The sequence below is a fragment of the Haliotis rufescens genome, unplaced genomic scaffold (assembly GCF_023055435.1).
Source record: "Haliotis rufescens isolate VD_foot unplaced genomic scaffold, xgHalRufe1.0.p SCAF_57, whole genome shotgun sequence".
In the NCBI taxonomy this organism is placed as follows: Eukaryota; Metazoa; Mollusca; class Gastropoda; order Lepetellida; family Haliotidae; genus Haliotis; species Haliotis rufescens.
The window spans coordinates 308,561-335,966 of NW_025964301.1; the positions used below are offsets into that span (position 1 = coordinate 308,561).

Genomic DNA, 27,406 nt, shown 5'->3' on the forward strand with positions numbered 1-27,406 from the left:
TCATACGTTACAACTTTCAAAGCCTCAGCAAAGCTTTCCAAACGTTTTATGGCTGACATGAGGTGGGCATTCCAAAATATTATTTTTGAGGTGGACACTTATTTCAGTACAATCAAAGCCATTTTAACATCTCTTGACTTAATAAATAAACAGTCGAACGATGAAAAAAATATTTTTTAAAACTCGTGTCTTCGGGAAAGTTACGAGTAAAATATCTTGACACATCTGGGATCACTTCTTATCCAAAGCAGCAATTATCAGCTTGTGATAATACAAAAGATATTAGACAAGTAGATATTCACAAACTTGATGAAAATAAACATGCACACACAACGTGCAAGTTAGAGCCTTACTGTTAATGAATATAGAACATGGACTGTACATGTTTCGCAACATCTGGTCCAGTTTCACTTATTTGAAACTGTCGAGAAATAGTTGGACTATTGATAACCATGCATATTTAGAGCTATGCATAAAGATTCAGAGTAACAAGACTGCATGATCAGGGGGATGACAACAACGTTCATGTGGCGGACATTGCGATTTTTTCAGGTGAACACTTAACTTACCTTTGCATGTGTTGGAGACGGGAGCCTCTGTTGAGGGAGGGTACGTTCACCTTTTTGCGAACATATAGTATCATCCCTATTTGACAGTGATTCCTAAACGCAATCTTAAGAAATAGTCCGAATCGTGCAAACGCAATCTCTCACTATACCTTTGTTCAGTAAATAGGCCATCCTATAGGACGTTGTAATAACAGCTAATTTTAACAAAGTAAACTGTTGACGATTTAGCGAGATATAAATATGAACATGATTAAATGTTTTAATGAAATATCGTGTCACGGTATCAGAGCCTATCACATTCCTCGAATGGTTCTGACTGACTTTTGTGAAGGTTATAACTTATATCATTTTGTTTCTTTTGTATAGGGGGACACGGGTGGCCCAGTCGTCTATGGCGCCGGGAATTGCTGTGCAGAGTTGCGTCCCTTGGGTACGCCAGAAACCTATGATTGGGGGTTCGAATCCCGGTTCGCCCCAATCATGTTTCTAGGTTTGTCAGCATAATACCCGTGCTCGCGGGTTTCACCGAAGTGGTAAACGCATAAACCTGCATCACTTCGGGTTTTCCTTCCACATTAAGCTAACACGTCGTGATATAACTTGAATAATGTAAAAAGCGGCGTTAAACTCAACTCACTCACTTTTTCGTATAGGAATAGGATTAAGATTTCACCTATATTACAAATACGACGAGCGTTAGAATGTATATTTATCAGTGTTGCTCTGTATGAAACTGTGGATGTTTGAAATGTTATAGTTGTAAGTTTCTATGTGATTTTGTCTGCAGATTTGATGAAACGATGATCAATATCCATGTGATTATTGGAATGTGATTAATTTATGTTCTTGAAGACATATTAGAGATTGCTTGACGAACACTTGGTCACAAACACGTATGCATTTCACACAGAAGCACCACCTCAACATTATTTGAAGTCCATAATTAGAGTATATTGTTTACATATATAATAATACATTTTATTATACATTTCAGTTTGAAAGACTAAGTTGTCTGAAGCTGGGAAAAGTGATATTTGCAGTGAACATAACAAATATATTTCACTGCAGTGAACAATACACTTGATATTTTACTGCAGTGAACACAACACTTTGACGGAACTATTGTCATAAAAGAGTGACCTCCCTTCAAATTGTCTTCCATTATCGTAAGTATCTTCCGGCCGGTCCACAAACTGTTGACTTCCTTTTTACGTTAGTTCCACATTGACAAGGCAAAATAATGACAGATGGTCATTTATAGAGTTAATATCGCTTCAGGCCGTTTGTCATTAAAAATGATTCGTTATAAACTGAAAATTGCTGACTTTATTTGTCAATCGAGACTGGTCGTTTTCCAAAGCGCCATTTTTGTTACTTGACCAGCGTCTATTCTTTCCTTTCCAACAGCGGTTTGGTAGTTTCAAGTACATGCATTTTGTTTGGTTAAAGTTTATTTTGTATATAATCATATCTATATGTATGATGCAGAATGTTCATGCCCATAAATAATTTGTATTGCTTTTGTTTATATTTTGTAAGATTTTTCAACAAGAAACTACTTTGTTAGTCGCAAATACAAGGGGTTGTGAACCGTCCCTTTGTGTTAGATAGGGAGAATTTAAGCCACACGTGAAAATATCTTATCTCCCCCCGTCACTAGATGAGAGAAGCATGATATTTCACTCGACACATGAAATATCCTCGATATTATTGACAGTATTCAAGAACATTCAGAAACGTATGTCAAAACACTATATGTTGGAACACATTATGATTATGATCCCATGGTTGTTGACCATTATTCTGAGACGCCTCAATTAGCAGGCACTCCTTGATAAACTGTGATATAACTGAAATACTTAATAAAGATGTATAACAAAACTCACTTGTATCACAGCTACTGAGTAATTGCCATCCAGCATCACAACAATTATTAACCGCCTTCTACGTAACCCAAAATTAAATGTTATGAACTTGGCAGTTATGTGTCCATTTAAAACATTTAACCCGTTATGCCTGGTATATACGAGTTATCGCCTCTTCTATTTCATAGTGAGTGAGTGAGTATGGTTTTTAGCAATCTTCCAGCAATATCACGTCCGGGGACACCAGAAATGGCTTTCACTAGTTGTAGCCATGTTGGGAAACGAGCCTATGTCTTCGGCGTAACGAGCTATTTCTTACCAAGAAACTTCCTAACCCTTCATGGTATTCATAGCAAATATGTTTACATTAATTAATGAACTTGTATCTTACCTCTCCAAAGAGAACATTTGACTAAAAAATCTATTTTCTATATTTTATTCCATATTTGTATCGTCCTTTCCTTGCTAGGAAGGGAATGTTGGCCTACTGTGGATATCGTTAAAGTCACGACGAAGAAGGACCAAGACAACACAAATGAGGACTTAAAACAAAGCAAATGTCGATAGGTAGGATGAATGGTATTTATTTCTATAAAACATATCCACTCATCTCCTTCCAGGCCTTTCACTTTGACATGTGAGCTTAGTCAGACTATCGCTGATGTCCTTCAAAGCTTTCTTTCTATCGGTGAATACAAGGCTGGATTTTGACGCCACGTCCTTCATGGTTCCGATGGCCTGACTTTTCGTCAAAGCCACGACATAGATAACTGCCTTCCTCCTTAGACCACCAGCATCTTTCATAACGTTCATAGTGTTTCTGCTTCTTCCGTCAGTGAACACGATGACGACATTATCAGCGTCAGTGCGGTCACCGTTTTTCTCACTAAACACGTTGACGTCGGCTATTTTAACAGCTTTGTTAAGGAATGTTGGACCATGTTCTTTGGTAGCGTTCGCAATGGCTGCCAGGGCGGAACCCTTGTCTTGGAAGGTGTTTAGATGGAATCCCACCTCAGCTTCTTTTCCAAATACCACCTCAGCAACATGTAAAAGAGACAGATTTATTCGGGTATCATTGATCAGTTGAACTTCAAATTCCTTCATTGCAGCGTAGTCTTCAGTTTTCGTGACGGACGGAGACGCATCTTCTATCAGGAGAAGGTCTACCTTACGTTGAACGCATGCTGGAAAACCAATGTAGTGATGTATTAGTGGAATGCATTAGTTTGATGGATTCCAAAGATAGTTTATAACATGACGGAATCAAACAAAGGACTCGGCCTATGTTATCGGAAAGGTTATGTCGTTTTTATTTCGCATCGTACTTTGTTCCTATATGTTTGAAATATGTTTCACAAAAGGAAGTAATGCCCAGTTCAAAATGAATTGTCCCATTCTATTTAAAATATTATTTTTATGTTTTTATAACGAGCATATGTTTCTAGCGTTTCTAAGTGTTTGTGCGTGTGTAGTATCTGTGTGTGTAAAAGTGAATTTGACATTTTGAATTTAGTATGTGTCTGTGTGTTTGCTGTTTAACAGCGCCCTAGGCAATATTCAAGCTGTTTGACATAATAGAGTCTGGACCAGACAATCCAGTGATCGGTATTGTCAGCAACGATCAGAGAGCCTGACCACCCGATCCATTTGGTAGCCTCAGGACCAGATATGTTACTGAGAACCAATTCCATTCCAAAGTCCCCGCGGGGCCGCCTCATACAACTAGTTTCTAATTCGGAATCTCCATTCATGCGTTCATACACAGGTGTATAAGGTAGCTAGTAAACACGCAGTTACACACGTACCCGTCTCGCAGTATCTTCCAGTGGTTCCATAAGGACATTTGCACATGAAGGGTTCCCCGGAGGCCGGGCCGTCTTCACAGATGCCTCCATTGACACACACGTCAACTGCAGGGCAAGCCTCCCCGGCGGAATCTGAAAGCAAAATATACTAATGTACATTGTATACCAGTGTCAAAGGCTGTTTGAATGAATGTATATACACGGGATCAATCTGAAGTTACATAGTGCTTTATACCTGACAGAGATTGGATGCTTCTGTTCATCGTTATTTAAGCAATCTATCTTGAATGTTTTGCTTCAATTTTGTTTCAACTCAAACGCAAATAAACAAATAAACTCAGATAAACAGATAGCAATGAACCCCCGACACACCTGTATGAGATCAACGCATGTGTGGCGTTAAATGTAATCACCGTTTTGGACAATATATGTCAGTTGGACAAGTCATGATTTTTCATGACTTCATTTACTGAATACCTTGTTTCATTCCTTTGACATTGAAATGCAGAAGACCGCCTCCGTGGTGTAGTGGTAGAGCGTCCGCCCGGAGAACGGAAGGTCTGGGGTTTAATCCCCGGCCGCGTCATACCAAAAGTCGTTAAAATATGGTACTTGTTTTTAACCTGTCTGGCTCTCGGAATGTGAATTGTTTTATAAACGTTTATAGAAGTTGGCGGATGACAAAGGAGACACAAGTGGATATGGATAACAAGTATTTTAATATAAGATTAAATCTCATCAATCAAATCATCCCACGTGTGTATACTTAATCATGTGGCTTGCTCATCATGTGTTCTCGGTCCATCATGCTGTTGTAATGGTATACTCCTGTTGTTTTTGTTTACCCACTCATGTAAATCTCGTTCATGAATATACATTGTTATTTCTACTAATCCTTCACCAAACATACATAATTCTGTACTATGCACAGATTATTCAGTCTTGATTGACAACGGTATAAGAATGTGTTCCGAAACGTCGTTACTGCAGTATATCAAAGAAATTAAGATTGTTAGTGTTTTTTATTATCAACTATGGTGATATAGTGTGTGGAGATGAAATACCACAAAACAGCAAACGCAACGTAGGTGAAAACTGATTTAGTCAATAGATGTCAGTGTGATGAAGACACATTGACAATATGGTTGCATGTTTTATCATGACTTCATTTACTAAATAACTTGTTTCATTAATATTACATCACAATTCAGCATCTCAGTGCTCTAAAGTAATCATGTTGTCTAATTGGAATACTGTGTAATTTGGACTGATTGTACTGATGAATCAAGACATGGCGAATTAATGACGAATGAATCAGAGTCTTCTTTTTTAAATATACAAGTGAGAAAAACAGCTAATGAAAACTACTATTACTACTAACTATTGGTTGTCATAGTTGGACGAGGCGCCGAAGTTGGTGGAGGCGCGGAAGCGGCTGAACTACCGTAACTTGAATATGATGTCATTGTAGAACCCAAAGGCACTGCAGGTGACGAAAGATCAGAAGACGCAGGGAGTGAATAGAATATAGCACCAGCAACGATTACAACAGTACTGTGAAAATATGAGTAATCAAATAATTATATTTAAACACACAGTATTTGGATGTTTCAGTTCTTCGTTATAAAGAAAATTACCCTTAATGTGAATTGTTTTATAAACGCTTATAGAAGTTAGCGGATGACAAAGGAAACACAATTTATGGATAACAAGTATTTTAATATAAGATTACATCTCCTCAATCCAATCATTCCACATGTGTATACTTAATCATGTGGCTTCCTCATCATGTGTTCTCGGTCCATCATGTTGTTGCAATAGTATACGCCTGTTGTTTTTGTTTACCCCCTCATATAAATCTCGTTCATGAATATGTGTTGTTGTTTCTAGTAATCTTTCACCAAACATACATAATTCTGTACTATGCACAGATTATTCATGACTTCATTTACTTAATAACTTGTTTCATTAATATTACATCACAATTCAGCATCTCAGTGCTCTAAAGTAATCATGTTGTCTAATTGGAATACTGTGTAATTTGGACTGATTGTACTGATGAATCAAGATATGGCGAATTAACGACGAATGAATCAGAGTCTTCTTTTTTTAATACACAAGTGAGAAAACAGCTAATAACAACTACTATTACTACTTACTATTGGTTGTCATAGTTGGACGAGGCGCCGAAGTTGGTGGAGGCGCGGAAGCGGCTGAACTACCATAACTTGAATATGATGTCATTGTAGAACCCAAAGGCACTGCAGGTGACGAAAGATCAGAAGACGCAGGGAGTGAAAAGGATATAGCACCAGCAACGATTACAACAGTACTGTGAAAATATGTGTAATAAAATAATTATATTTAAACACACAGTATTTGGATGTTTCAGTTCTTCGTAATAAAGAAAATTACCCTAAATGTGAAATGTTTTATAAACGTTTATAGAAGTTGGCGGATGACAAAGGAGACACAACTAATGGATAACAAGTATTTTAATATCAGATTAAATCTCCTCAATCCAATAATTCCACATGTGTATACTTAATCATGTGGCTTCCTCATCATGTGTTCTCGGTCCATCATTTTGTTGCAATAGTATACTCCTGTTGTTTTTGTTTACCCACTCATGTAAATCTCGTTCATGAATATGTATTGTTTTTGTGTAGTAATCTTTCACCAAACATATATAATTTTGTACTATGCACAGATTATTCATGACTTCATTTACTAAATAACTTGTTTCATTAATATTACATCACAATTCAGCATCTCAGTGCTCTAAAGTAATCATGTTGTCTAATTGGAATACTGTGTAATTTGGACTGATTGTACTGATGAATCAAGACATGGCGAATTAACGACGAATGAATCAGAGGCTTCTTTTTTAAATATACAAGTGAGAAAACAGCTTATAAAAAATACTATTACTACTAACTATTGGTTGTAGGCGGCGACGTTGGAGGAGGCGTCATAGTTGGACGAGGCGCCGAAGTTGGTGGAGGCGCGGAAGCGGCTGAACTACCGTAACTTGAATATGTTGACATTGTAGAACCCAAAGGCACTGCAGGTGACGAAAGATCAGAAGACGCAGGGAGTGAATAGAATATAGCCCAGCAACGATTACAACAGTACTGTGAAAATATGTGTGATCAAATAATTATATTTAAACACACAGTATTTGGATGTTTCAGTTCTTCGTTATAAAGAACATTACCCTAAATGTGAATTGTTTTATAAACGTTTATAGAAGTTGGCGGATGACGAAGGAGACACAATTTATGGATAACAAGTATTTTAATATAAGATTACATCTCATCAATCCAATCATTCCACATGTGTATACTTAATCATGTGGCTTCCTCATCATGAGTTATCGGTCCATCATGTTGTTGCAATAGTATACTCCTGTTGTTTTTGCTTACCCACTCATGTAAATCTCGTTCATGAATATGTTTGTTGTTTCTAGTAATCCTTCACCAAACATACACAATTCTGTACTATGCACAGATTATTCAGTCTTGATTGACAACGGTATAAGAATGTATACCGAAACGTCGTAACTGCAGTATATCAAAGAAATTACGATTGTTAGTGTTTTTTATTATCAACTATGGTGATATAGTGTGTGGAGATGAAATACCACAAAACAGCAAATGCAACGTAGGTGAAAACTGATTTAGTCAATAGATGTCAGTATTATGAAGACACATTGACAATATGGTTGCATGTTTTATCATGACTGTAGTACGGGCACGTGAAGATGTTGTCATTGTAGAACCCGAAGGCACTGCAGGTGACGAAAGATCAGAAGACACAGGGAGTGAATAGAATATAGCACCAGCAACGATTGAACGCCTCCGTGGTCTTGTGGTAGAGCGTCTGCCCGGAGAGCGGAAGGTCCAGGGTTCGATCCCGGCCGCGTCATACAAAAAGACGTTAAAAGATTGTACTTGTTGTTACCCTGTCTGGCGTTCGGCATTAAGGGGCTAAAACAAGGACTGCTCGGCTCGGAGTCAGTATACTGTGTCTGAGTGGGGTATTCATGTGAAACTGCGGCATGGTATCTCAGTGAGCTAGCACTATAAATCGGCAGTCCGGACTAGTACAAGCAGCAACACACACACATACACGTGCATGCACGTCGCTATATAAGTGCAATAATCTTGGACGCGACGTTAAACCCCATTTCACCTCACCTCACCTCACCTCACCAGCAACGATTACAACAGCACTGTGAAAATATGTGTAATCAAATATTTATATTTAAACACACAGTTTTTGGCTAGAAATCATAAAGTCAATACATTGGATCAAATAGGTTTCAGCAGCAATAAGTAAGATGCTCTAGAATTAATGTTAGTGCACTCTCGAATGTTGTCACTGTTGAGTGACTTCAAAAAGGAGCCAGTCTTTGTTTTTGAATCCCGAAAGGTATTGGTAGCTGGCAGGAATCCAGAGTTTCTCTTGCACTTGCCAAGTAAACAATTCTGGAAAGATCCAATAGCTGCTTTAACTTCTGTTCAAATCTGGCCACAGCAGCACTTGATATTTTTGCTAGTAGTAACAATATGTATACAAGTTATTCTTACCTTGGATATACACAAGATGTACAATCAACAGCAGCTCGAATCCCCGCATTGCCATTGTTCTGTAATGATTTATGATTATTATTAACAAATCACTGACAGCTATTGTACGTTGATAATTAAAGCATGTAGTAATTATCCAGTGATTATAATCATTTTATACCAGTATATACGACTATTGCAAATGACATAGCTATTCCATCAGTAGTAAATGCAACCGATAGCTAAAGGCATGGCCTGGAGGTTTGGTTCATTCAGATTTTATCAGTCATCTTTGCCTTGAATGGAGTGATTGGGTTTGGAATAACGCCACTTCGTATAATATTTCGGAAATATCACAGTGTATCAGTTTGATGTTTGAAAAAGGCCATATGTGGTGCACATCTTATAATCAAGGCGACCTGGATTTTAGCCAACGCCTATGCAACTCTGTACTGCACAGTGTGGAGCATGAGACGACTGGCTACCCTTTCATTGGTCACATGTATGGTACACGTCAAAATAGAGAATTATATTGGTTACCATTTTAGCCGTTGATACGCCAATTTGTAGATGAAATCAATATGTTCATCATAAGACTTTTTAATAACTTTGCTGAGGCCTTGAATTCAGTAAACCTAACCAGACGGCTTTAGAGCGTTAAGTACAGATAACAACATGAAATCTACCAGGATACGTCTCGTGGTTGAATTAGGAGATAAACAATGCATGTTTTCAGATTTGAGAACGTTTTCATTTTCTGAAGTTCTGTCTGTCTGTGAACTCGGACATTTGTGAGACAGACATGGCATCACACTGGAATGATAATTATGACATCATTATATAATTGATGAAACCATCCAGTGAAATCATTCATGTCATTGAATTCTTTCTGTCCCATTTGACACTCATCTGATTGACAAGGTTCAGGAGAAACGTGGCAAAGAAACATGTACTTCTGAACCAGGTTTGTTGAATAGGTATGATATCACATTAAATACCCGATATTTAGATTAGAAATGATACTCGAACCCACTCCGTGTATGTTGATTTAGTAAAGTGTCAGACATAGCAATATTCACTATTTATCTAAGTGTAATAAACTATTTACACTTACAGTAAATTCCAGCAGAATTAAAACAAAAATGCTAGGTGTTTTTATGCGCGTTATGTATGTTCTGTTACATTCGAGTTGAGGGTTGAAGAGACATGTCCTTTTGGCATACACGTGCCAAACAACGTTTTCTCACCAATCATTTTGCAGCACACACTCCCACTCGATATTATAGGAATTTCAATTCAGTATATGATCAAAGAAAACATACACTTCATACAAGGGAATTACGAATAGATGCGTTCAGCCAATCTTTAAGGTACGACAGTGGTGTCTTTTGGCTATTTGGGGCAGTTATGTTCATTTGGTTCAAACTGATCATAACATTCAACTGTGATACAAATAGCCGTTCTGTTATATACAACGCCAGAGCGAAAGATACGAAGCAGTGATGATCTCTGAACACATAGGATGCATAGATACAACATCAATTTTCCAAGAGTTTAAGTATACTGTAGCTTACCTGTAGTCTTTGCTGCAGATAGTGCAATGCATCGAGTGATGCCTGCCCGGTATTTATATCTCTTGTTTTAATCAAATATTTTAATAAACCTTTATATTTAATTTGATACATGTATTGATAGACAAAGGATGTATAACTTTCTGGTATCATATATCTTCCAACATAAAGTGTTTTGACAGATGTTTCTGAATGTTCTTGAATACTGTTAAATTTAATGTATTAACCTAAAATGTCAACACGATACTCAATGATTGACTTCAATTAGTGTCCACGTGGTGCTTCTGTGTGAAATGAATACGTGTTTGTAACTACGTGGTCGTCAAGCAATCTCTAATATATCTTCAATAACAAATGGGTTTTTTTTCAATGCGTTCAATTTAACTCTAATTTTTATTGGTGAATTGAATTTAGTCAAATGTATATGTACGTGGTGGTAGCTATTATTGGTGTATATTGCACAATATTATTCAATATGTAGTGCTATGTAGTATCTTCAACCCTGTTGTATTTCCCCTCCACACAAACGCATATAGTGGCATAAGGTGCATATGTTGTATTAATCAGGTATATCAGGGAATATCCATGATCGGATATTGTTCAATATTGGTCAAATAGCCAATTCCCTTCCTTTGACTTACCCAACTGAACTATAGAATTGAAAGAGACGTGTGAAACTCCCTCGTTTGTTTCATATTTCAATCAATGCATAAAACATTTTAAAAAACTCTCAACAACACTGAATGACAAGCGTGATCACCTCAACTTTCCAATTGTAAACTTTCCTGTCATGTCACCTGCCATACCTTTTGAGGTACAATCGGGCATGCCCCTTGTACGAAGATTTCAAAGAACGTCAAACGTTACAACTTTCAAAGCCTAAGCAAAGCTTTCGAACGTTTTATGGCTGACATGTGGAGGAAATTCCAAAATATTATTTTTGAGGTGGACACTTATTTCAGTAAAATCAAAGCCATTTTAACATCTCTTGACTAAATAAATAAACAGTCGAAATATAAAAACGTATTTTTTAAAACTCGTGTCTTTGGGAAAGTTACGAGTAAAACAACATGTTGACACATCTGGGCTCACTTCTAATCCAAAGCAGCAATTATCAGCTTGTGATAATACAAATGATATGAGACAAGTAGATATTAAACAAACTTGATGGAAATAAACATGCACACACAACGTGCAAGTTAGAGCCTACCTGTTATGAATATAGAACATGGATTGTACATGTTTCGCAACATCTGGTCCAGTTTCAATTATTTGAAGAGAAATAGTTGACGTACAATCGAACATACTCTTTCTTCATAGATTTAAAAGAGCGCCATACGGCTCCTCCTCCAAAGTTATTTGACCAAGGTTTTATCAAGTTTTAGTGAAGAATTCAAAACGTTTAATGATAGGCATGTGGCGGACATTGCGATTTTTTCAGGTGAACACTTAACTTACCTTTGCATGTGTTGGAGACGGGAGCCTCTGTTGAGGCAGGATACGTTCACCTTTTTGCGAACATATAGTATCATATAGTATCATCCCTAATGAAATACTGTGTCACGCTATCAAAGCCTATCACATTCCTCGAATGGTTCTGACTGATTTTTTTGAAGGTTGAAGCTTATATAATTTTGTTTCTTTTGCAAAGGGGGAAACCTATGTTTATAATAATACATTTTATCATACATTCCAGTGTGAGAGACTAAGTTTTCTGAAGTTGGGAAAAGTGATATTTGCAGTGAACATGACACGTTATATTTCACTGCAGTGAACATAACACTTGATATTTCACTGCAGTGAACACAACACTTTGACGGAACTATTGTCATAAAAAAGTGACCTCCCCTCAAATTGTCTCCCATTATCGTAAGTGTCTTCTGGACCGTACACAAACTGTTGTCTTCCTTTTTACGTTAGTTCCACATTGACAAGGCAAAATAATGACAGATGGTCATTTATAGAGTTAATATCACTTCAGGATGTTTGTTATTGAAAAAGATTCGTTATAAACTGTAAATTGCTGACTAAATTTGTCAATCGAGACTGGTCGTTTTGCAAAGCGCCATTTTTGTTACTTGACAAGCGTCTATTCTTTCCTTTCCAACAGCGGTTTGGTAGTTTCAAGTACATGCATTTTTTTTGTTTAAAGTTTATTTTGTATATAATCATATCTATATGTATGATACAGAATGTTCATGCCCATAAATAATTTGTATTGCTTTTGTTTATATTTTTTAAGATTTTTCAAACAAGAAACTACTTTGTAAGTCGCAAATACAAGGGGTTGTGAACCGTCCCTTTGTGTTAGATAAGGAGAATTTAAGCCACTCGTGAAAATATCTTATCTCCCCCCGTCACTAGATGAGAGAAGCATGATATTTCACTCGACACATGAAATATCCTCGATATCATTGACAGTATTCAAGAACATTCAGAAACGTATGTCAAAACACTATATGTTGGAACACATTATGATTATGATCCCATGGTTGTTGACCATTATTCTGAGACGCCTCATTTAGCAGGCACTCCTTGATGAACTGTGATATAACTGAAATACTTAAAAAAGATGTATAACCAAACTCACTTGTATCACAGCTACTGAGTAATTGCCATCCAGCATCACAACAATTATTAACCGCCTTCTGCGTAACCCAAAATTAAATGTTAAGAACTTGGCAGTTATGTGTCCATTTAAAACATTTAACCTGTGATGCCTGGTATATACGAGTTATCGCCTCTTGTAATTCATAGTGAGTGAGTGAGTGAGTGAGTGAGTGTGGTTTTTATCAACCTTCCAGCAATATCACGTCCGGGGACACCAGAAATGGCTTTCACAAGTTGTAGCCATGTTGGGAAACGAGCCTATGTCTTCGGCGTAACGAGCTATTTCTTACCAAAAAACTTCCCAACCCTTCATGGTACATGTATTCATAGATACTAGGTTTACATTAATTAATGAACTTGTGTCTTACTTCTCCAAAGAGAACATTTGACTAAAAAATCTATTTTCTATATTTTCTTTTAGATTTTTATCGTCCTTTCCTTGCTAGAAAGGGAATGTTGGCCTACTGTGGATATCGTTAAAGTCACGACGAAGAAGGACCAAGACAACACAAATGAGGACTTAAAACAAAGCAAATGTCGATAGGTAGGATGAATGGTATTTATTTCCATAAAACATATCCACTCATCTCCTTCCAGGCCCTTCACTTGGACATGTAAGCTTAGTCAGACTATCGCTGATGTCCTTCAAAGCTTTCTGTCTATCGGTGAATACAAGGCTGGATTTTGACGCCACGTCCTTCATGGTTCCGATGGCCTGACTTTTCGTCAAAGCCACGACATAGATAACTGCCTTCCTCCTGAGACCACCAGCATCTATCATAACGTTCATACCGTTTCTGCTTCTTCCGTCAGTGAACACGATGACGACATTATCAGCGTCAGTGCGGTCACCGTTTTTCTCACTAAACACGTTGATGTCGGCTATTTTAACAGCTTTGTTAAGGAATGTTGGACCATGTTCTTTGGTAGCGTTCGCAATGGCTGCCAGGGCGGACCCCTTGTCTTGGAAGGTGTTTAGATGGAATCCCACCTCAGCTTCTTTTCCAAATACCACCTCAGCAACATGTAAAAGAGACAGATTTATTCGGGTATCATTGATCAGTTGAACTTCAAATTCCTTCATTGCAGCGTAGTCTTCAGTTTTCGTGACGGACGGAGACGCATCTTCTATCAGGAGAAGGTCGACCTTACGTTGAACGCATGCTGGAAAACCAATGTAGTGATGTATTAGTGGAATGCATTAGTTTGATGGATTCCAAAGATAGTTTATAACATGACGGAATCAAACAAAGGACTCGGCCTATGATATCGGAAAGGTTATGTCGTTTTTATTTCGCATCGTACTTATTTTTCATATGTTTGAAATATGTTTCGCCAAAGGAAATAATGCCCAGTTCAAAATAAATTATTCCATTCTATTTAAAATATTATTTTTATGTTTTTATAACGAGCATATGTTTCTAGCGTTTCTAAGTGTTTGTGCGTGTGTAGTATCTGTGTGTGTAAAAGTGAATTTGACATTTTGAATTTAGTATGTGTCTGTGTGTTTGCTGTTTAACAGCGCCCTCAGCAATATTCAAGCTGTATGACATAATAGAGTCTGGACCAGACAATCCAGTGATCGGTATTGTCAGCAACGATCAGAGAGCCTGACAACCCGATCCATTTGGTAGCCTCAGGACCAGCATATGTTACTGAGAACCAATTCTATTCCAAAGTCCCCACGGGGCCGCCTCATACAAATAGCATAGGTTGCTGGGAACCAATTCTAATCCAGAATCTCCATTCATGCGTTCATACACAGGTGTATAAGGTAGCTAGTCAACACGCAGTTACACACGTACCCGTCTCGCAGTATCTTCCAGTGGTTCCATAAGGACATTTGCACGTGAAGGGTTCCCCGGAGGCCGGGCCGTCTTCACAGATGCCTCCATTGACACACACGTCAACTGCAGGGCAAGCCTCTTCGGCGGAATCTTAAAGCAAAATATACTAATCGGTAATCTACATTGTATACCAGTGTCAAAGGCTGTTTGAATGAATGTATATACGCGGGATCGATCTGAAGTTACATAGTGCTTTATACCTGACAGAGATTGGATGCTTCTGTTCATCGTTATTTAAGCAATCTACCTTGAATGTTTTGCTTCAATTTTGTTTCAACTCAAACGCAAATAAACATATAAACTCAGATAAACAGATAGCAATGAACCCCCGACACACCTGTATGAGATCAACGCATGTGTGGCGTTAAATGTAATCACCGTTGTGGACAATATATGTCAGTTGGACAAGTCATGATTTTTCATGACTTCATTTACTGAATAACTGAACGGAAGGTCCGGGCTTTACTCCCCGGCCGCGTCATACCAAAAGACGTTAAAAGATGGTACTTGTTGTTAACCTGTCTGGCGCTCGGAATGTGAATTGTTTTATAAACGTTTATAGAAGTTGGCGGATGACAAAGGAGACACAATATATGGAAAACAAGTATTTTAATATAAGATTAAATCTCATCAATCCAATCATAGCACGTGTGTATACTTAATCATGTGGCTTCCTCATCATGTGTTCTCGGTCCATCATGTTGTTGGAATAGTATACTCCTGTTGTTTTTGTTTACCCACTCATGTAAATCTCGTTCATGAATATGTATTGTTGTTTCTAGTAATCCTTTACCAAATATGCATAATTCTGTACTATGCACAGATTATTCAGTCTTGAATGACATAAGAATGTGTTCCGAAACGTCGCTACTGCAGTATATCAAAGAAATTAAGATTTTTAGTAATTTTTACTATTAACTACGGTGATATAGTGTGTGGAGATGAAATACCACAAAACAGCAAATGCAACGTAGGTGAAAACTGTTTTAGTCAATAGATGTCAGTATGATGAAGACACATGGACAATATGGTTGCATGCTTTATCATGACTTCACTTACTAAATTACTTGTTTCATTAATATTACATCACAATTCAGAATCTCAATGCTCTAAAGTAATCATGTTGTCTAATTGGAATACTGTGTAATTTGGACTGATTGTACTGATGAATCAAGACATGGCGAATTAACGACGAATGAATCAGAGGCTTCTTTTTTAAATACACAATTGAGAAAAACAGCTAATAAAAACTACTATTACTACTAACTATTGGTGGTAGGCGGCGACGTTGGAGGAGGGGTCGTAGTTGGACGAGGCGTCGTAGTTGGTGGAGGCGATGGAGTGGCTGTAGCAGGGGCATTTGATGTCATTGTAGAACCCGAAGGCACTGCAGGTGAGTGAGTGAGTGAGTAAGTGAGTATGGTTTTACCTCGCTTTTAGCAATATTCCAGCAATATTACGGCGGGGGACACCAGAAATGGGCTTCACACATTGTACCCATGTCGGGAATCGAACCCGGGTCTTCGGCGTGACGAGCGAACGCTTTAACCACCACGCTACCCGACCGCCCCCACTGCAGGTGACGAAAGATTAGAATACGCAGGGAGTGAATAGAATATAGAAACAGCAACGATTACAACAGTACTGTGAAAATATGTGTAATCAAATAATTATATTTAAACACACAGTATTTGGCTAACAATCATAAAGTCAATACATTGGATCAAATAGGTTTCAGCAGCAATAAGTAAGATGCTCTAGAATTAATGTTAGTACACCCTCGAATGTTGTCACTGTTGAGTGACTTCAAAAAGGAGCCAGTCTTTGTTTTTGAATCCCGAAAGGTATTGGTAGCTGGCAGAAATCCAGAGTTTCTCTTGCACTTGCCAAGTAAACAATTCTGGAAAGATCCAGTAACTGCTTTGACTTCTGTTCAAATCTGGCCACAACAGCACTTGATATTGTTGCTAGTAGTAAGTTATTCTTACCTTGGACATACACAAGATGTACAATCAACAGCAGCTCGAATCCCCGCATTGCCATTGTTCTGTAATGATTTATGATTATTATTAGCAAATCACTGACAGCTATTGTACATTGATAATTAAAGCATGTAATAATTATCCAGTGATCATAATCATTTTATACCAGTATATACGTCTATTGCAAATGACATGGCTATTCCATCAGTAGTAAATGCAACCGATAGCTAAAGGCATGGCCTGGAGGTTTGGTTCATTCAGATTTAATCAGTCATCTTTGCCTTGAATGGAGTGATTGGGTTTGGAATAACGCCACTTCGTATAATATCTCGGAAATATCACAGTGTATCAGTTTCATGTTTGAAAAAGGCCATATGTGGTGCACATCTTATAATCAAGGCGACCTGTATTTTAGCCAACGCCAACGCAACTCTATACTGCACAGTGTGGAGCATGAGACGACTGGCTACCCTTTCATTGGTCACATGTATGGCACACGTCAAAACAGAGAATTATATTGGTTACCATTTTAGCCGTTGATACACCAATTTGTAAATGAAATCAATATGTACATCATAAGACTTTTTAATAACTTTGCTGAGGGCTTGAATTCAGTAAACTTAACCAGACGACTTTAGAGCGTTAAGTACAGATAACAGCATGAAATCTACCAGGATACGTCTCGTGGTTGAATTAGGAGATAAACAATGCATGTTTTCAGATTTGAGAACGTTTTCATTTTCTGAAGTTTTGTCTGTCTGTGAACTCGGACAGTTGTGAGACAGACATGGCGCCAAACTGGAATGATAATTATGACATCATGATATAATTGATGAAACCATCAAATGAAATCATTCATGTTATTGAATTGTTTCTCTCCCGTTTGACACTCATCTGATTGACAAGGTTCAGGAGAAACGTGGCAAAGAAACATGTACTTCTGAACCAGGTTTGTTGAATAGGTATGATATCACATTAAATACCCGATATTTAGATAAGAAATGATACTCGAACCCACTCCGTGTATGTTGATTTAGTAAAGTGTCAGACATAGCAATATTCACTATTTATCTAAGTGTAATAAACTATTTACACTAACAGTAAATTCAAGCAGAATTAAAACATTCGATATTATAGGAATTTCAGTTCAGTATATGATCAAAGAAAACATACACTTTATACAAGGGAATTACGAATAGATGCGTTCAGCCAATCTATAAGGTACGACAGTGGTGTCTTTTTGGCTATTTGGGGCAGTTATGTTCATTTGGTTAAAACTGATCATAACATTCAACTGTGATACAAATAGCCGTTCTGTTATATACAACGCCCAAGCCAAAGATAAGAAGAAGTGATGCTCTCTGAACGCATAGAATGCATGTATACGACATCAATTTTCCAAGAGCTTATTTGTACAGTAGCTTACCTGTAGTCTTTGCTGCAGATACTGCAATGCATCGAGTGATGCCTGCCCGGTATTTATATCTCTTGTTTCAATCAAATATTTTAATAAACCTTTATGATTAATTTGATACATGTATTGATAGATAAAGGATGTATAACTTTCTGGTATCATATATCTTCCAACATATAGTGTTTTGACAGATGTTTCTGAATGTTCTTGAATACTGTTAAACTTAATGTATTAACGTAAAATGTCAACACGATACTCAATTATGGACTTAAATTAGTATCCACGTGGTGCTTCTGTGTGAAATGAATACGTGTTTGTAACTACGTGGTCGTCATGCAATCTCTAATATGGCTTCAATAACAGAAATTAATCATATTCAGAATATGATTGATATTGATCAAAGCTTCATCAAATCTGAATACAATATTAAACATACGTTATACATAGACATTTACAACTAGCAAACACACATAGCTTCAAACGTCATATAAAGCAACCCTGATAAAGAAAGCCCTCTAATCCTCGTTGTATTGCTGATATGGGTGGAATCTGAATCCAATTCCAATACGAAAGATCAGAAAGATATCATCTATAACCCTCCACAAAAGTCGGTCAGAACCTTTTGAGGAATGTGATAGGCTTTGATAGTGTGACTCGATATTTCATTAAAACATTTAATCATGTTCATATTTGTATCTCGCGAAATCGTCAGCATTTTACTTTGTTAACATTAGGTGCTATTGCCATGTCCTATAGGATTACCTATTTACTGAACTGAGGTATAGCGTATGACGGCGTCAATTTTGGCCAATTACACGATTCCGACTTTTTCATAAGAATGTGTTTAGGAATAACTGTCAACAATTGATGTTAAGTGGGTGTTCGCAAAAACTTGAAGGTATCCTGCATCAAAAGTTGCACTGTTCAAACTGCAATTGATGGAAAGTACATCATCATAAATGCTTCACACAATTCAGGATCCTTATATTTCAATTATAAATCAACCTTTTCCTTCGTTTTGGTGGTAGTAATAGATGATAACTACGATTTCATTACCATTGGTGTTGGATCACATGACACCAACAGTGATGCTGGCATATTTCGTGCATAAAAAATTGGGAAAGCTCTAAAGAACGGGGATGTGCAATTGGCCCATGACTGAGTTCCTATTGGTGTTGTTGAGACTGATCTCAACCCATGTTTATTTGTAGGTTTCCTTTTGGGGGGAAGTTAGTTATATAATTAGGCCTAATGGGGGCTGAGGGCTGCGATCTTCAAACTCCAACTCTGCCGTGCCCGTAGGGAGCACATTTGGTATATATATTTTAGCAGCAAAATGGCGAAATTTCAAACCAAAAATGGCGGTACTTCAGGTTCCAACAAAACTAGACATGAGTGGCAGCAAACTGGGACAAGAAGCCCAAAGGGAGAGAGAAATATTTTACAAAGAGAGAAGTACCCTGGCAGCAAGGTAAGTTAACAAGGATCACTGAGTAAAGGAGACCAATTAAAATATGTTGTAACCTTTCATGGGATCGGACCCTTGGTCATTGACGTCTCGCTCATCTTCTGACTTTACTTGCGAGTCCAATTCAGACACTGAAAGTTCCAGTTCGTCAATGTCATCTGGCATAGTCGTGTCATTTCTGAAACGAGTATAAATCCGTAATTTCATATCGTGCAATGGCATATGTCATTACTTTGATCAAGGTTTCGAACGTTCTTCTGGAAATATATACGTGCGACACAAATGTATAAACATATCAATAAACATACCTTTTTAACATAATGATTACTTATTCAGTATATCCGAAATGGGAGTCAAGGAATCCCAAGTATCTATACCATGTCCATTTAGGTTCTTTTATGTCACTTGCACCAGATTCACTTTTCATGATATCCAGAAATTCTCTCCTCATTCGTCTTTATGTAGCTTCTCCATCTCGTTTTAAAACTGTTAAGTTAATTCTTTAAAAGAAATCCTTTGTATTCCGATTTACATGAAAACTATTTTTGCCTATTTATTAACACTTCTGTTCATTTTTGTAATGCTATTCTTCTCTAATAATAGTTAAAATATAAATAATAAAGTTTAAAATCTGAAATGTGTTTTACATAATTTAATTAAAACTTGAAACTTGCTTATTTGAACACCAACGCCTCTCATAAAGATATATCCTATCAGCTGATCATCGAGAATGGTGTCCCATTGTTTGGACAGGGGTTTGTTTTGCATGCGTAGACTTATGCTTGTTACATCTTCAATAAAGGTATTTGAAGGAGACTTTTGTCACAATTTTGTACATACTTAACCATGTAAATTCCCATGTGCATACACGCAAGCAAATAATAATGAAGTAAATGCTTACTTTCGACAGACGGTACATACAGGACACGGGAAATTTATGTCCAAATATTACTATAAGAGCCTAATCTCGATAATTGGGACTTGTTTAGTTGTAGAGAGCAGGACTACTTTCAACCAACTGCAAGAAAGCTTCCATGTTGACAGCTGGTTCATCACCCTCACAATTGTTAGTGGCCATTTTAAAAGTATGGCCTCTTTCACGTGCAAGGAGTATCCAAGTCAAATGAGTGTTATCATATGTCTTAAGAATAAAATATATATTATATTTAGATTCCACTGCTGCGATATATGATGCGATGCGGTTTATAAGTCCGCGTTTGATAGAAACGCAACGCAGAACAAATAACAAACCAGCACAAAAACATTGCTATCGCTTTGACGTTGACAGTGAGTTTAACATAACATGACACCCCCTGTTGCTTCAAATCGCAAACGCAAACGCAGGCAAAAACGGTTGATAAGTTTTCTTCTTGTGAGGTATACCTTACAAAAACATTCAGTGTACTGTTCAGTTGGACAGCAAGTTGTGTTTTCGTGGGCATTGTTCTTGAAATTGCAACTTGCCAAGTTGTATGTAATATTTCTTGAGACAGCACATAAATATTTTTGTGCTCTGCCTAGTTCAATTTCTTGTGTTGCTGCTTCGTCCACGAATCTAGTATCTGTCTAGACCACATTTGTTCTCGGATTATATATATATTTAAGTTAAAGTTTTCATTACACCTGAAGAGCCGTTGAACGGCGAAAGATCTTGTGTGGATAAAGTATTGACAAGCACAAATATCAGGACTCAGGTTTTTTTCGTATGTTGAATTCTTATCACCTGGTGAAATCACCTGTCTGATATAGAAGAATATAGGAATATGATGTGAAAATATTGTTTCTTTAAGATACATACTTGAGATTCTTTGATGTCTGGTGTCCGTTGGTAGGATTTGTCGATTTGTAACACTCTTATTTCATTGGGATTTGTATCGGCGAGAAAAGGTTTGTCACACGTTAACTACCTATCTGCACCTTAAAAATATGTTGAAAAGTTCCTCTTAGTCGGTTTCATCCTGATTCTGCTTTAGTAAGATGAACGTTTTGCATTTTGTCTCTAGTCATTACACATAACCCCATTGGCGTAATTTAAAACAAATAAAACATTTGAAAGGATGTATTTGCATGCAATACCACCATACTTATGCATGCTTCGTGAAAGTGTGACGAAAGGTTCATAGCAACTTTACAATGAAGAGGTATGTATTTTGTATTTTGTCTCTAGTCATTACACATAATCCTTTGAAATATCTAAAAACAAATAAAACATTTGAAAGGATGTATTTGCATGCAATACCACCATACTTATGCATGCTTCGTGAAGGTGTGACGAAAGGTTCAAAGCAACTTTACAATGAAGAGGTATGTATTTTGTATTTTGTCTCTAGTCATTACACATAACCCATTGGCGTATCTTAAAACAAATAAAACATTTGAAAGGATGTATTTGCATGCAATACCACCATACTTATGCATGCTTCGTGAAGGTGTGACGAAAGGTTTATAGCAACTTTACAATGAAGAGGTATGTATTTTGTATTTTGTCTCTAGTCATTACACATAATCCTTTGAAATATTTTAAAACAAATAAAACATTTGAAAGGATGTATTTGCATGCAATACCACCATACTTATGCATGCTTCGTGAAGGTGTGACGAAAGGTTCATAGCAACTTTACAATGAAGAGGTATGTATTTTGTATTTTGTCTCTAGTCATTACACATAATGCTTTGAAATATCTTAAAACAAATAAAACATTTGAAAGGATGTATTTGCATGCAATACCACCATACTTATGCATGCTTCGTGAAGGTGTGACGAAAGGTTTATAGCAACTTTACAATGAAGAGGTATGTATTTTGTATTTTGTCTCTAGTCATTACACATAACCCTGTTGACGTGTCTTAAAACAAATATAACATTTGAGAGGATTATTTGCATGCAATACCACCACACTTATGCATGCTTCGAGAAGATGTGATGAAAGGTTTATAGCAACTTTACAATGAAGCTGTATGTATTTTGTCTCTAGTCATTACACAGACCCATAATGCTTTGTTTCCTCGTGGTAGTTTCACATATACCTCTTATAAAACAAATGCATTTGAGAGGATATATTTTCAGGAAACGCCATCATACTTATGCATGCTTCGTGTATGTATGACAAAAGGCTGATAGCAACTGTACAACGAGGCGGTGTGTCATTAACTAAAATTATTTTTTTGTAAATGTGACATAGGCTTCATACGTTGGACCTATGTGTAGAATCAAACCCAGGATTTCGTCGCAACGAGTATAACGCTTTCTTCCGCTCCATCTCCCCATCTTCACTGTAGAAAAAAAAGAGTTATGTTTCATCAAAACATAGTTCGGAGGGTACTTACCTTGATAAGGTGTATGGAAATGAACAAAAATGCCCACAACAGATTTTTCGAATTTCGATAAATGCTGATTAAAACAGAATTTAAAGTTTAATCAAGGCGTGTTATTATTGTATGGGTCGAAAGCCGGAAGTGATGCAAACGTTTTGAGTACATATGGTGATACACACGAGTACGTGAGTATACTGCGAACCTTGGGTTGGAACCAGCGATGATAAGGACCTGGCTTGCCCAGATGACAGCACAATAGACCACACATACTATAATCTGTATCAGGATCACTCTGGGTACATGGTTTTTTTTCGTCTCGCGTCAGGTTTTATACCAGGAGCCGACATGATTTAATATGACATTGTAAAAATAATTAAATTTATCCGCTAAGTAAAAGATATAATACCAGGATAAATTCATTTATTAGCGGCATGGAATATTGATGGGCCCTGAGAGTTACCCCCGTTTGGTAACGTTGACTATATATACAGATTCAAGTCGCGTTAGTCTCTTCTTGCCGATGTTGTCACAAAGCTAAGTGCAGTTAAATTTAACCAACGGCTCGCCAATCAACAGTATGCCATGAGGCAAGAAGCTACAGAAACGAAAAGCGAAGAAAGACGGCCGAAAGCGTCAACGAGATGAGACAGAGGGGACAGACGACGCAACGCGGACGACGCAGAACACTGACGGGACAGGGACCACAGGTGGCTACAAGCGATTGAAAATGGCGGCTGACCCAAAAGGCGCCAAAATCAGGTGAGGCGGTTTCTGTTTCAACTTTTCCATCTATCAACTTTAACAATGAACAGGGTGGTCAGTCGAGTAGCATAACTAGTTCAGAAATTGCTGAAGATATGAATGATTCCCAGAAAAGCACCAACAGTTGATTAAGTATATGCATACCATTAGGTTCGGCAGCACAAAAGTATGATGGGATGGGTTGGAGGTCATATGATCAACATTTTAGAATTAGACAGGCACGTGATCCTAGCAATTCATGGGCAAGAATCTATCAAGATTATTGGCTGATGTTCATGAACACCCACTCCAAACAGAGTATGCAGACTAGATCACCCCAGTCCAACATGCAGGACCGTCGCCAATCGCCATGTTTTGATTACAACTACCGGAGCTGTAGCAGACAAAATTGCTAGTATTCCCATTCTTGTATTCAGTGTACCAAACTTCATCCCATGAAATCCTGCAGATTTCGAACAAACCAAAATAAGCCAAAAGTTTTAGCTTCCCAGTAAAGGTTTCTCACCCGTTAAGACTAGTGTATTGAAATTTGCTCGAAAGGTATCCGGATCAGGTTGCGGCAGCAGAATTAATAGAAGGTTTTACACAGGGTTTTGTTTTGAACTATAGTGGTCCTCGTAAGGAAGCAGAATCTCCTAACCTAAAATCTGCAGAAGGAAACACTGAGGTCACTCATGATAAACTTAATAAAGAAATAAAATGTTAGTTCCATTCCAATATCGACCAATACCTAATCTCAGGATATCACCGATAGGTATTGTACCTAAAAAAGAACCAGGTCAGTTTCGAATAATACATCATTTGTCCTATCCGATAGGCTCATCAGTTAATGATCACACTGAGGATAAGTCAGCATCAGTGAAATATACTAGTTTTGACAGTGCAGTTGAAATGGTTCAAACTTTAGGTAAACGCTGTCAGTTAGCAAAGTCTGACATAAAGAGCGCTTTTAAACTTTGTCCTATTAATCATTTAGACTTTAATCTGTTAGGAATAAAATTCCAGCAACAGTATTATGTGGATATGTGCCTACCCATGGGATGCAAGGTAAGTTGAGCTCTCTTTGAAAAGTTTGCATCTTTTCTTCAATGGGCTGTCCAACAATCAATTCAAGCTGGAGATGTTTTACATTACCTGGATGACTTTCTTTTTGGAGGTGAGATGAATACAAATGAATGCAGCATAGCTCTGGATACTTCTATGAATCTTTGTGAAGAGTTAGGGGTCCCTGTAGCACATGAAAAAACAGTACAACCTTGTGCAAAGATCACCTTTTTGGGCCTAGAAATTGACACAGAGATGTTGGTCAGGATTCCTGCAGATAAAATTGCCAAGTGTCTGGATCTACTCTCGGAATTAATAGGAAAACGCAAAGTCACTTTGAAAAGGATGCAGTCTCTTTATTTTCTATGCAGAACTATCCCTGTGGGACGTCCTTTCTCTAGAAGAATGATTGACTCCACGAAGTCTGTTCACAAACCACATCACAGGATTCGCATTACTAAAGAGATCAAATTGGATTTATCAACATGGTTCTTCTTCTTCAGAAACCACAATGGCATATCTGTATTTCATAATAGGTTATGGATGGATAATAATCAGATTCAATTGTACACAGATAGTGCAGGTGCAGAAGACATTGCAGTAAACCTCTGGGTTCATCACCTCCGACACAAGAAGGTTGTTGAAAGATGTTGACAATCAAGCGGTTGTGACCATATTGAACAAATTATCTGCAAAGTCACCGCGGGTTATGGTACTCGTAAGAGCATTAGTTCTCAGCTGTTTGGAAGTTAATCTAATGGTAAGAGGCAAATACATTCCAGGTACGCTCAACACAATAGCAGACTCGTTGTCTCGATCTGAATTTCAGAGGTTTCGTCAGTTGGCACCAGGTGCGGACTCAGAGTCAACACAGATACCAACTTCAATTTGGAATCACTGGATAATGAAGCTGAAAGGCTACTAGAGCATTCGATCGCAGAGAATACTAGGAAAGCATATAAATCTGCAGTAAATCAATGTGAAATGTTCAGATCACAAGTAGGTCTTCCAGTCACATGGCCAGCCCCCTTACAGCATTTAGTTAGATACTTGGGTTACTTGTCACTAAAACAGGCATCTCCAGCTACAGCTGCACAACATTTGTCAGGATTGGGCAGACAACATAAATTACTTGGCTTTCCTGACCCAACTGATGACTTCCTATTGAGAAAAATGCTGAAAGGTATGAGGATCAAAACACGAGGACTGATTACTGTTTGTTAATGTCACAGTCCTAGATAACGATATTACTCTAAAAATAAGATTTTCTAAAACTGATCAGACTGGTCATGGCTCAACTCTGTAAATAGCCAAACATACCACTTAGTCGTGTGCTGTTTACAATTTGAGGTCATACTTGTCAACTCCACGAAAGTCCTCAGCTCCTCAACGTTTCTTCACTACAGTACTAGCCCAGTGACTCAGTTTCAATTCAGGGCTGTACTTGCTAAGGCTCTTAGATTTATTGGCTGCAGTACATCATCATACAAATCACACTCATTTCGCACTGGTGCAGCCACAACAACTGCGATTCAAGGCATCCCAGAGCAAACAATCAAGAAGTGGGGCCGGTGGAAGTCAAATGCCTTTAAATCATATATTAAAATCAACTTGCCTAAATTCAGTATATCGTCATCAAGTTCTTTAAATGCTTACAGAAATTTGGATAATTGGCTCATCGATTGTGTACTGGGCTTACAGAGAGGCAGTTGGACGACCGATAGGTTTACATCTGTCTTTGGAAAAACTTAGAGGAGGGATAACTTGGCTTGGGAAAAGGGGGATGAAGTCTATAGAATTGGTAACATTTATGCTCGGTTACAGAGGCGGATATTCAAGCTATCACTAAGCTTATGCCCCAAACCAAGTTAATGTGGTCAGAGATGCTTCCTAGACTACACTGGCGTGGGGCCAAGAATAATGCTACAATTGAGCATTAGCGCAAAAGGGTCAATCGGTTTGCTGCTGTGTCTGTTTGTAGCCGAGGGGGTACTTTGGTAAAACATGACATAACAAGTCAAATATCTGGCATGTACAGTGACCCAGTGTATGGCAGGACCCACCTCTCTGATTTGGGTAATAACATTTATTTATCTGGTGGCTTGCTAGCAATGGTGCATTTGTTGGGACATTCTTGTATAGACAAGAAGTGGTGGCGGGGAGTCTGGGGGCTAAATGCTTTTTGCTGGTTGTTATTGCACTGAGTTTGCTTCACTAGAGTAATAGCAGGCTATGTGATACCCTACCTGTTAACTACTCTCAGTATCGCCAGTCAGTGTGACACTCCTACTGGTAATACTTTGATTTGTATGTGCGTACACTGCTTGTGTACTAGGTTTTTGCTGCGGTGCTTAAGGAGGCCCTATCGATGTGAATGTTGATAATCCTCGTAGGTGTGTGCTTCCTTTGCTTTGCTTGGGTTGCCCAGGTACCTTCGGGTAGGCACCCACTATAGGTTTTGGGTCCCTAGGCTCCTAGCTACTGTCCAATTTGAAATAAACTGCGCCCATTTATTTCCACCAAACTGTTGTTTTTGTTTTACTTTCTGATGGTAAGCACAATAATACAAACACATTCACA

The 27,406-nt window shown here is 37.8% G+C and overlaps 2 protein-coding genes across 2 annotated transcripts; both read right to left on the bottom strand.

The window, feature by feature from the left end:
* Positions 1–3,025: 3,025 nt before the first annotated feature.
* LOC124137833 (von Willebrand factor A domain-containing protein 2-like) lies at positions 3,026–10,397 on the bottom strand. The gene is made up of 5 exons (XM_048385372.1): positions 10,388–10,397; positions 8,835–8,893; positions 7,181–7,306; positions 4,243–4,374; positions 3,026–3,621 (listed from the first exon to the last, which is right to left on the bottom strand). Exons 2-5 carry the CDS (start codon positions 8,887–8,889, stop codon positions 3,041–3,043), a joined length of 894 nt encoding a protein of 297 aa, XP_048241329.1. The 5' UTR covers positions 8,890–8,893; positions 10,388–10,397; the 3' UTR covers positions 3,026–3,040.
* Positions 10,398–13,539: 3,142 nt separating this feature from the next.
* On the bottom strand, positions 13,540–18,290 carry LOC124137834. The gene is made up of 5 exons (XM_048385371.1): positions 18,250–18,290; positions 16,830–16,888; positions 16,109–16,228; positions 14,800–14,931; positions 13,540–14,158 (listed from the first exon to the last, which is right to left on the bottom strand). The coding sequence occupies exons 1-5, from the start codon at positions 18,279–18,281 to the stop codon at positions 13,578–13,580; spliced, it is 924 nt and encodes a 307-aa protein (XP_048241328.1). The 5' UTR covers positions 18,282–18,290; the 3' UTR covers positions 13,540–13,577.
* Positions 18,291–27,406: the final 9,116 nt, after the last annotated feature.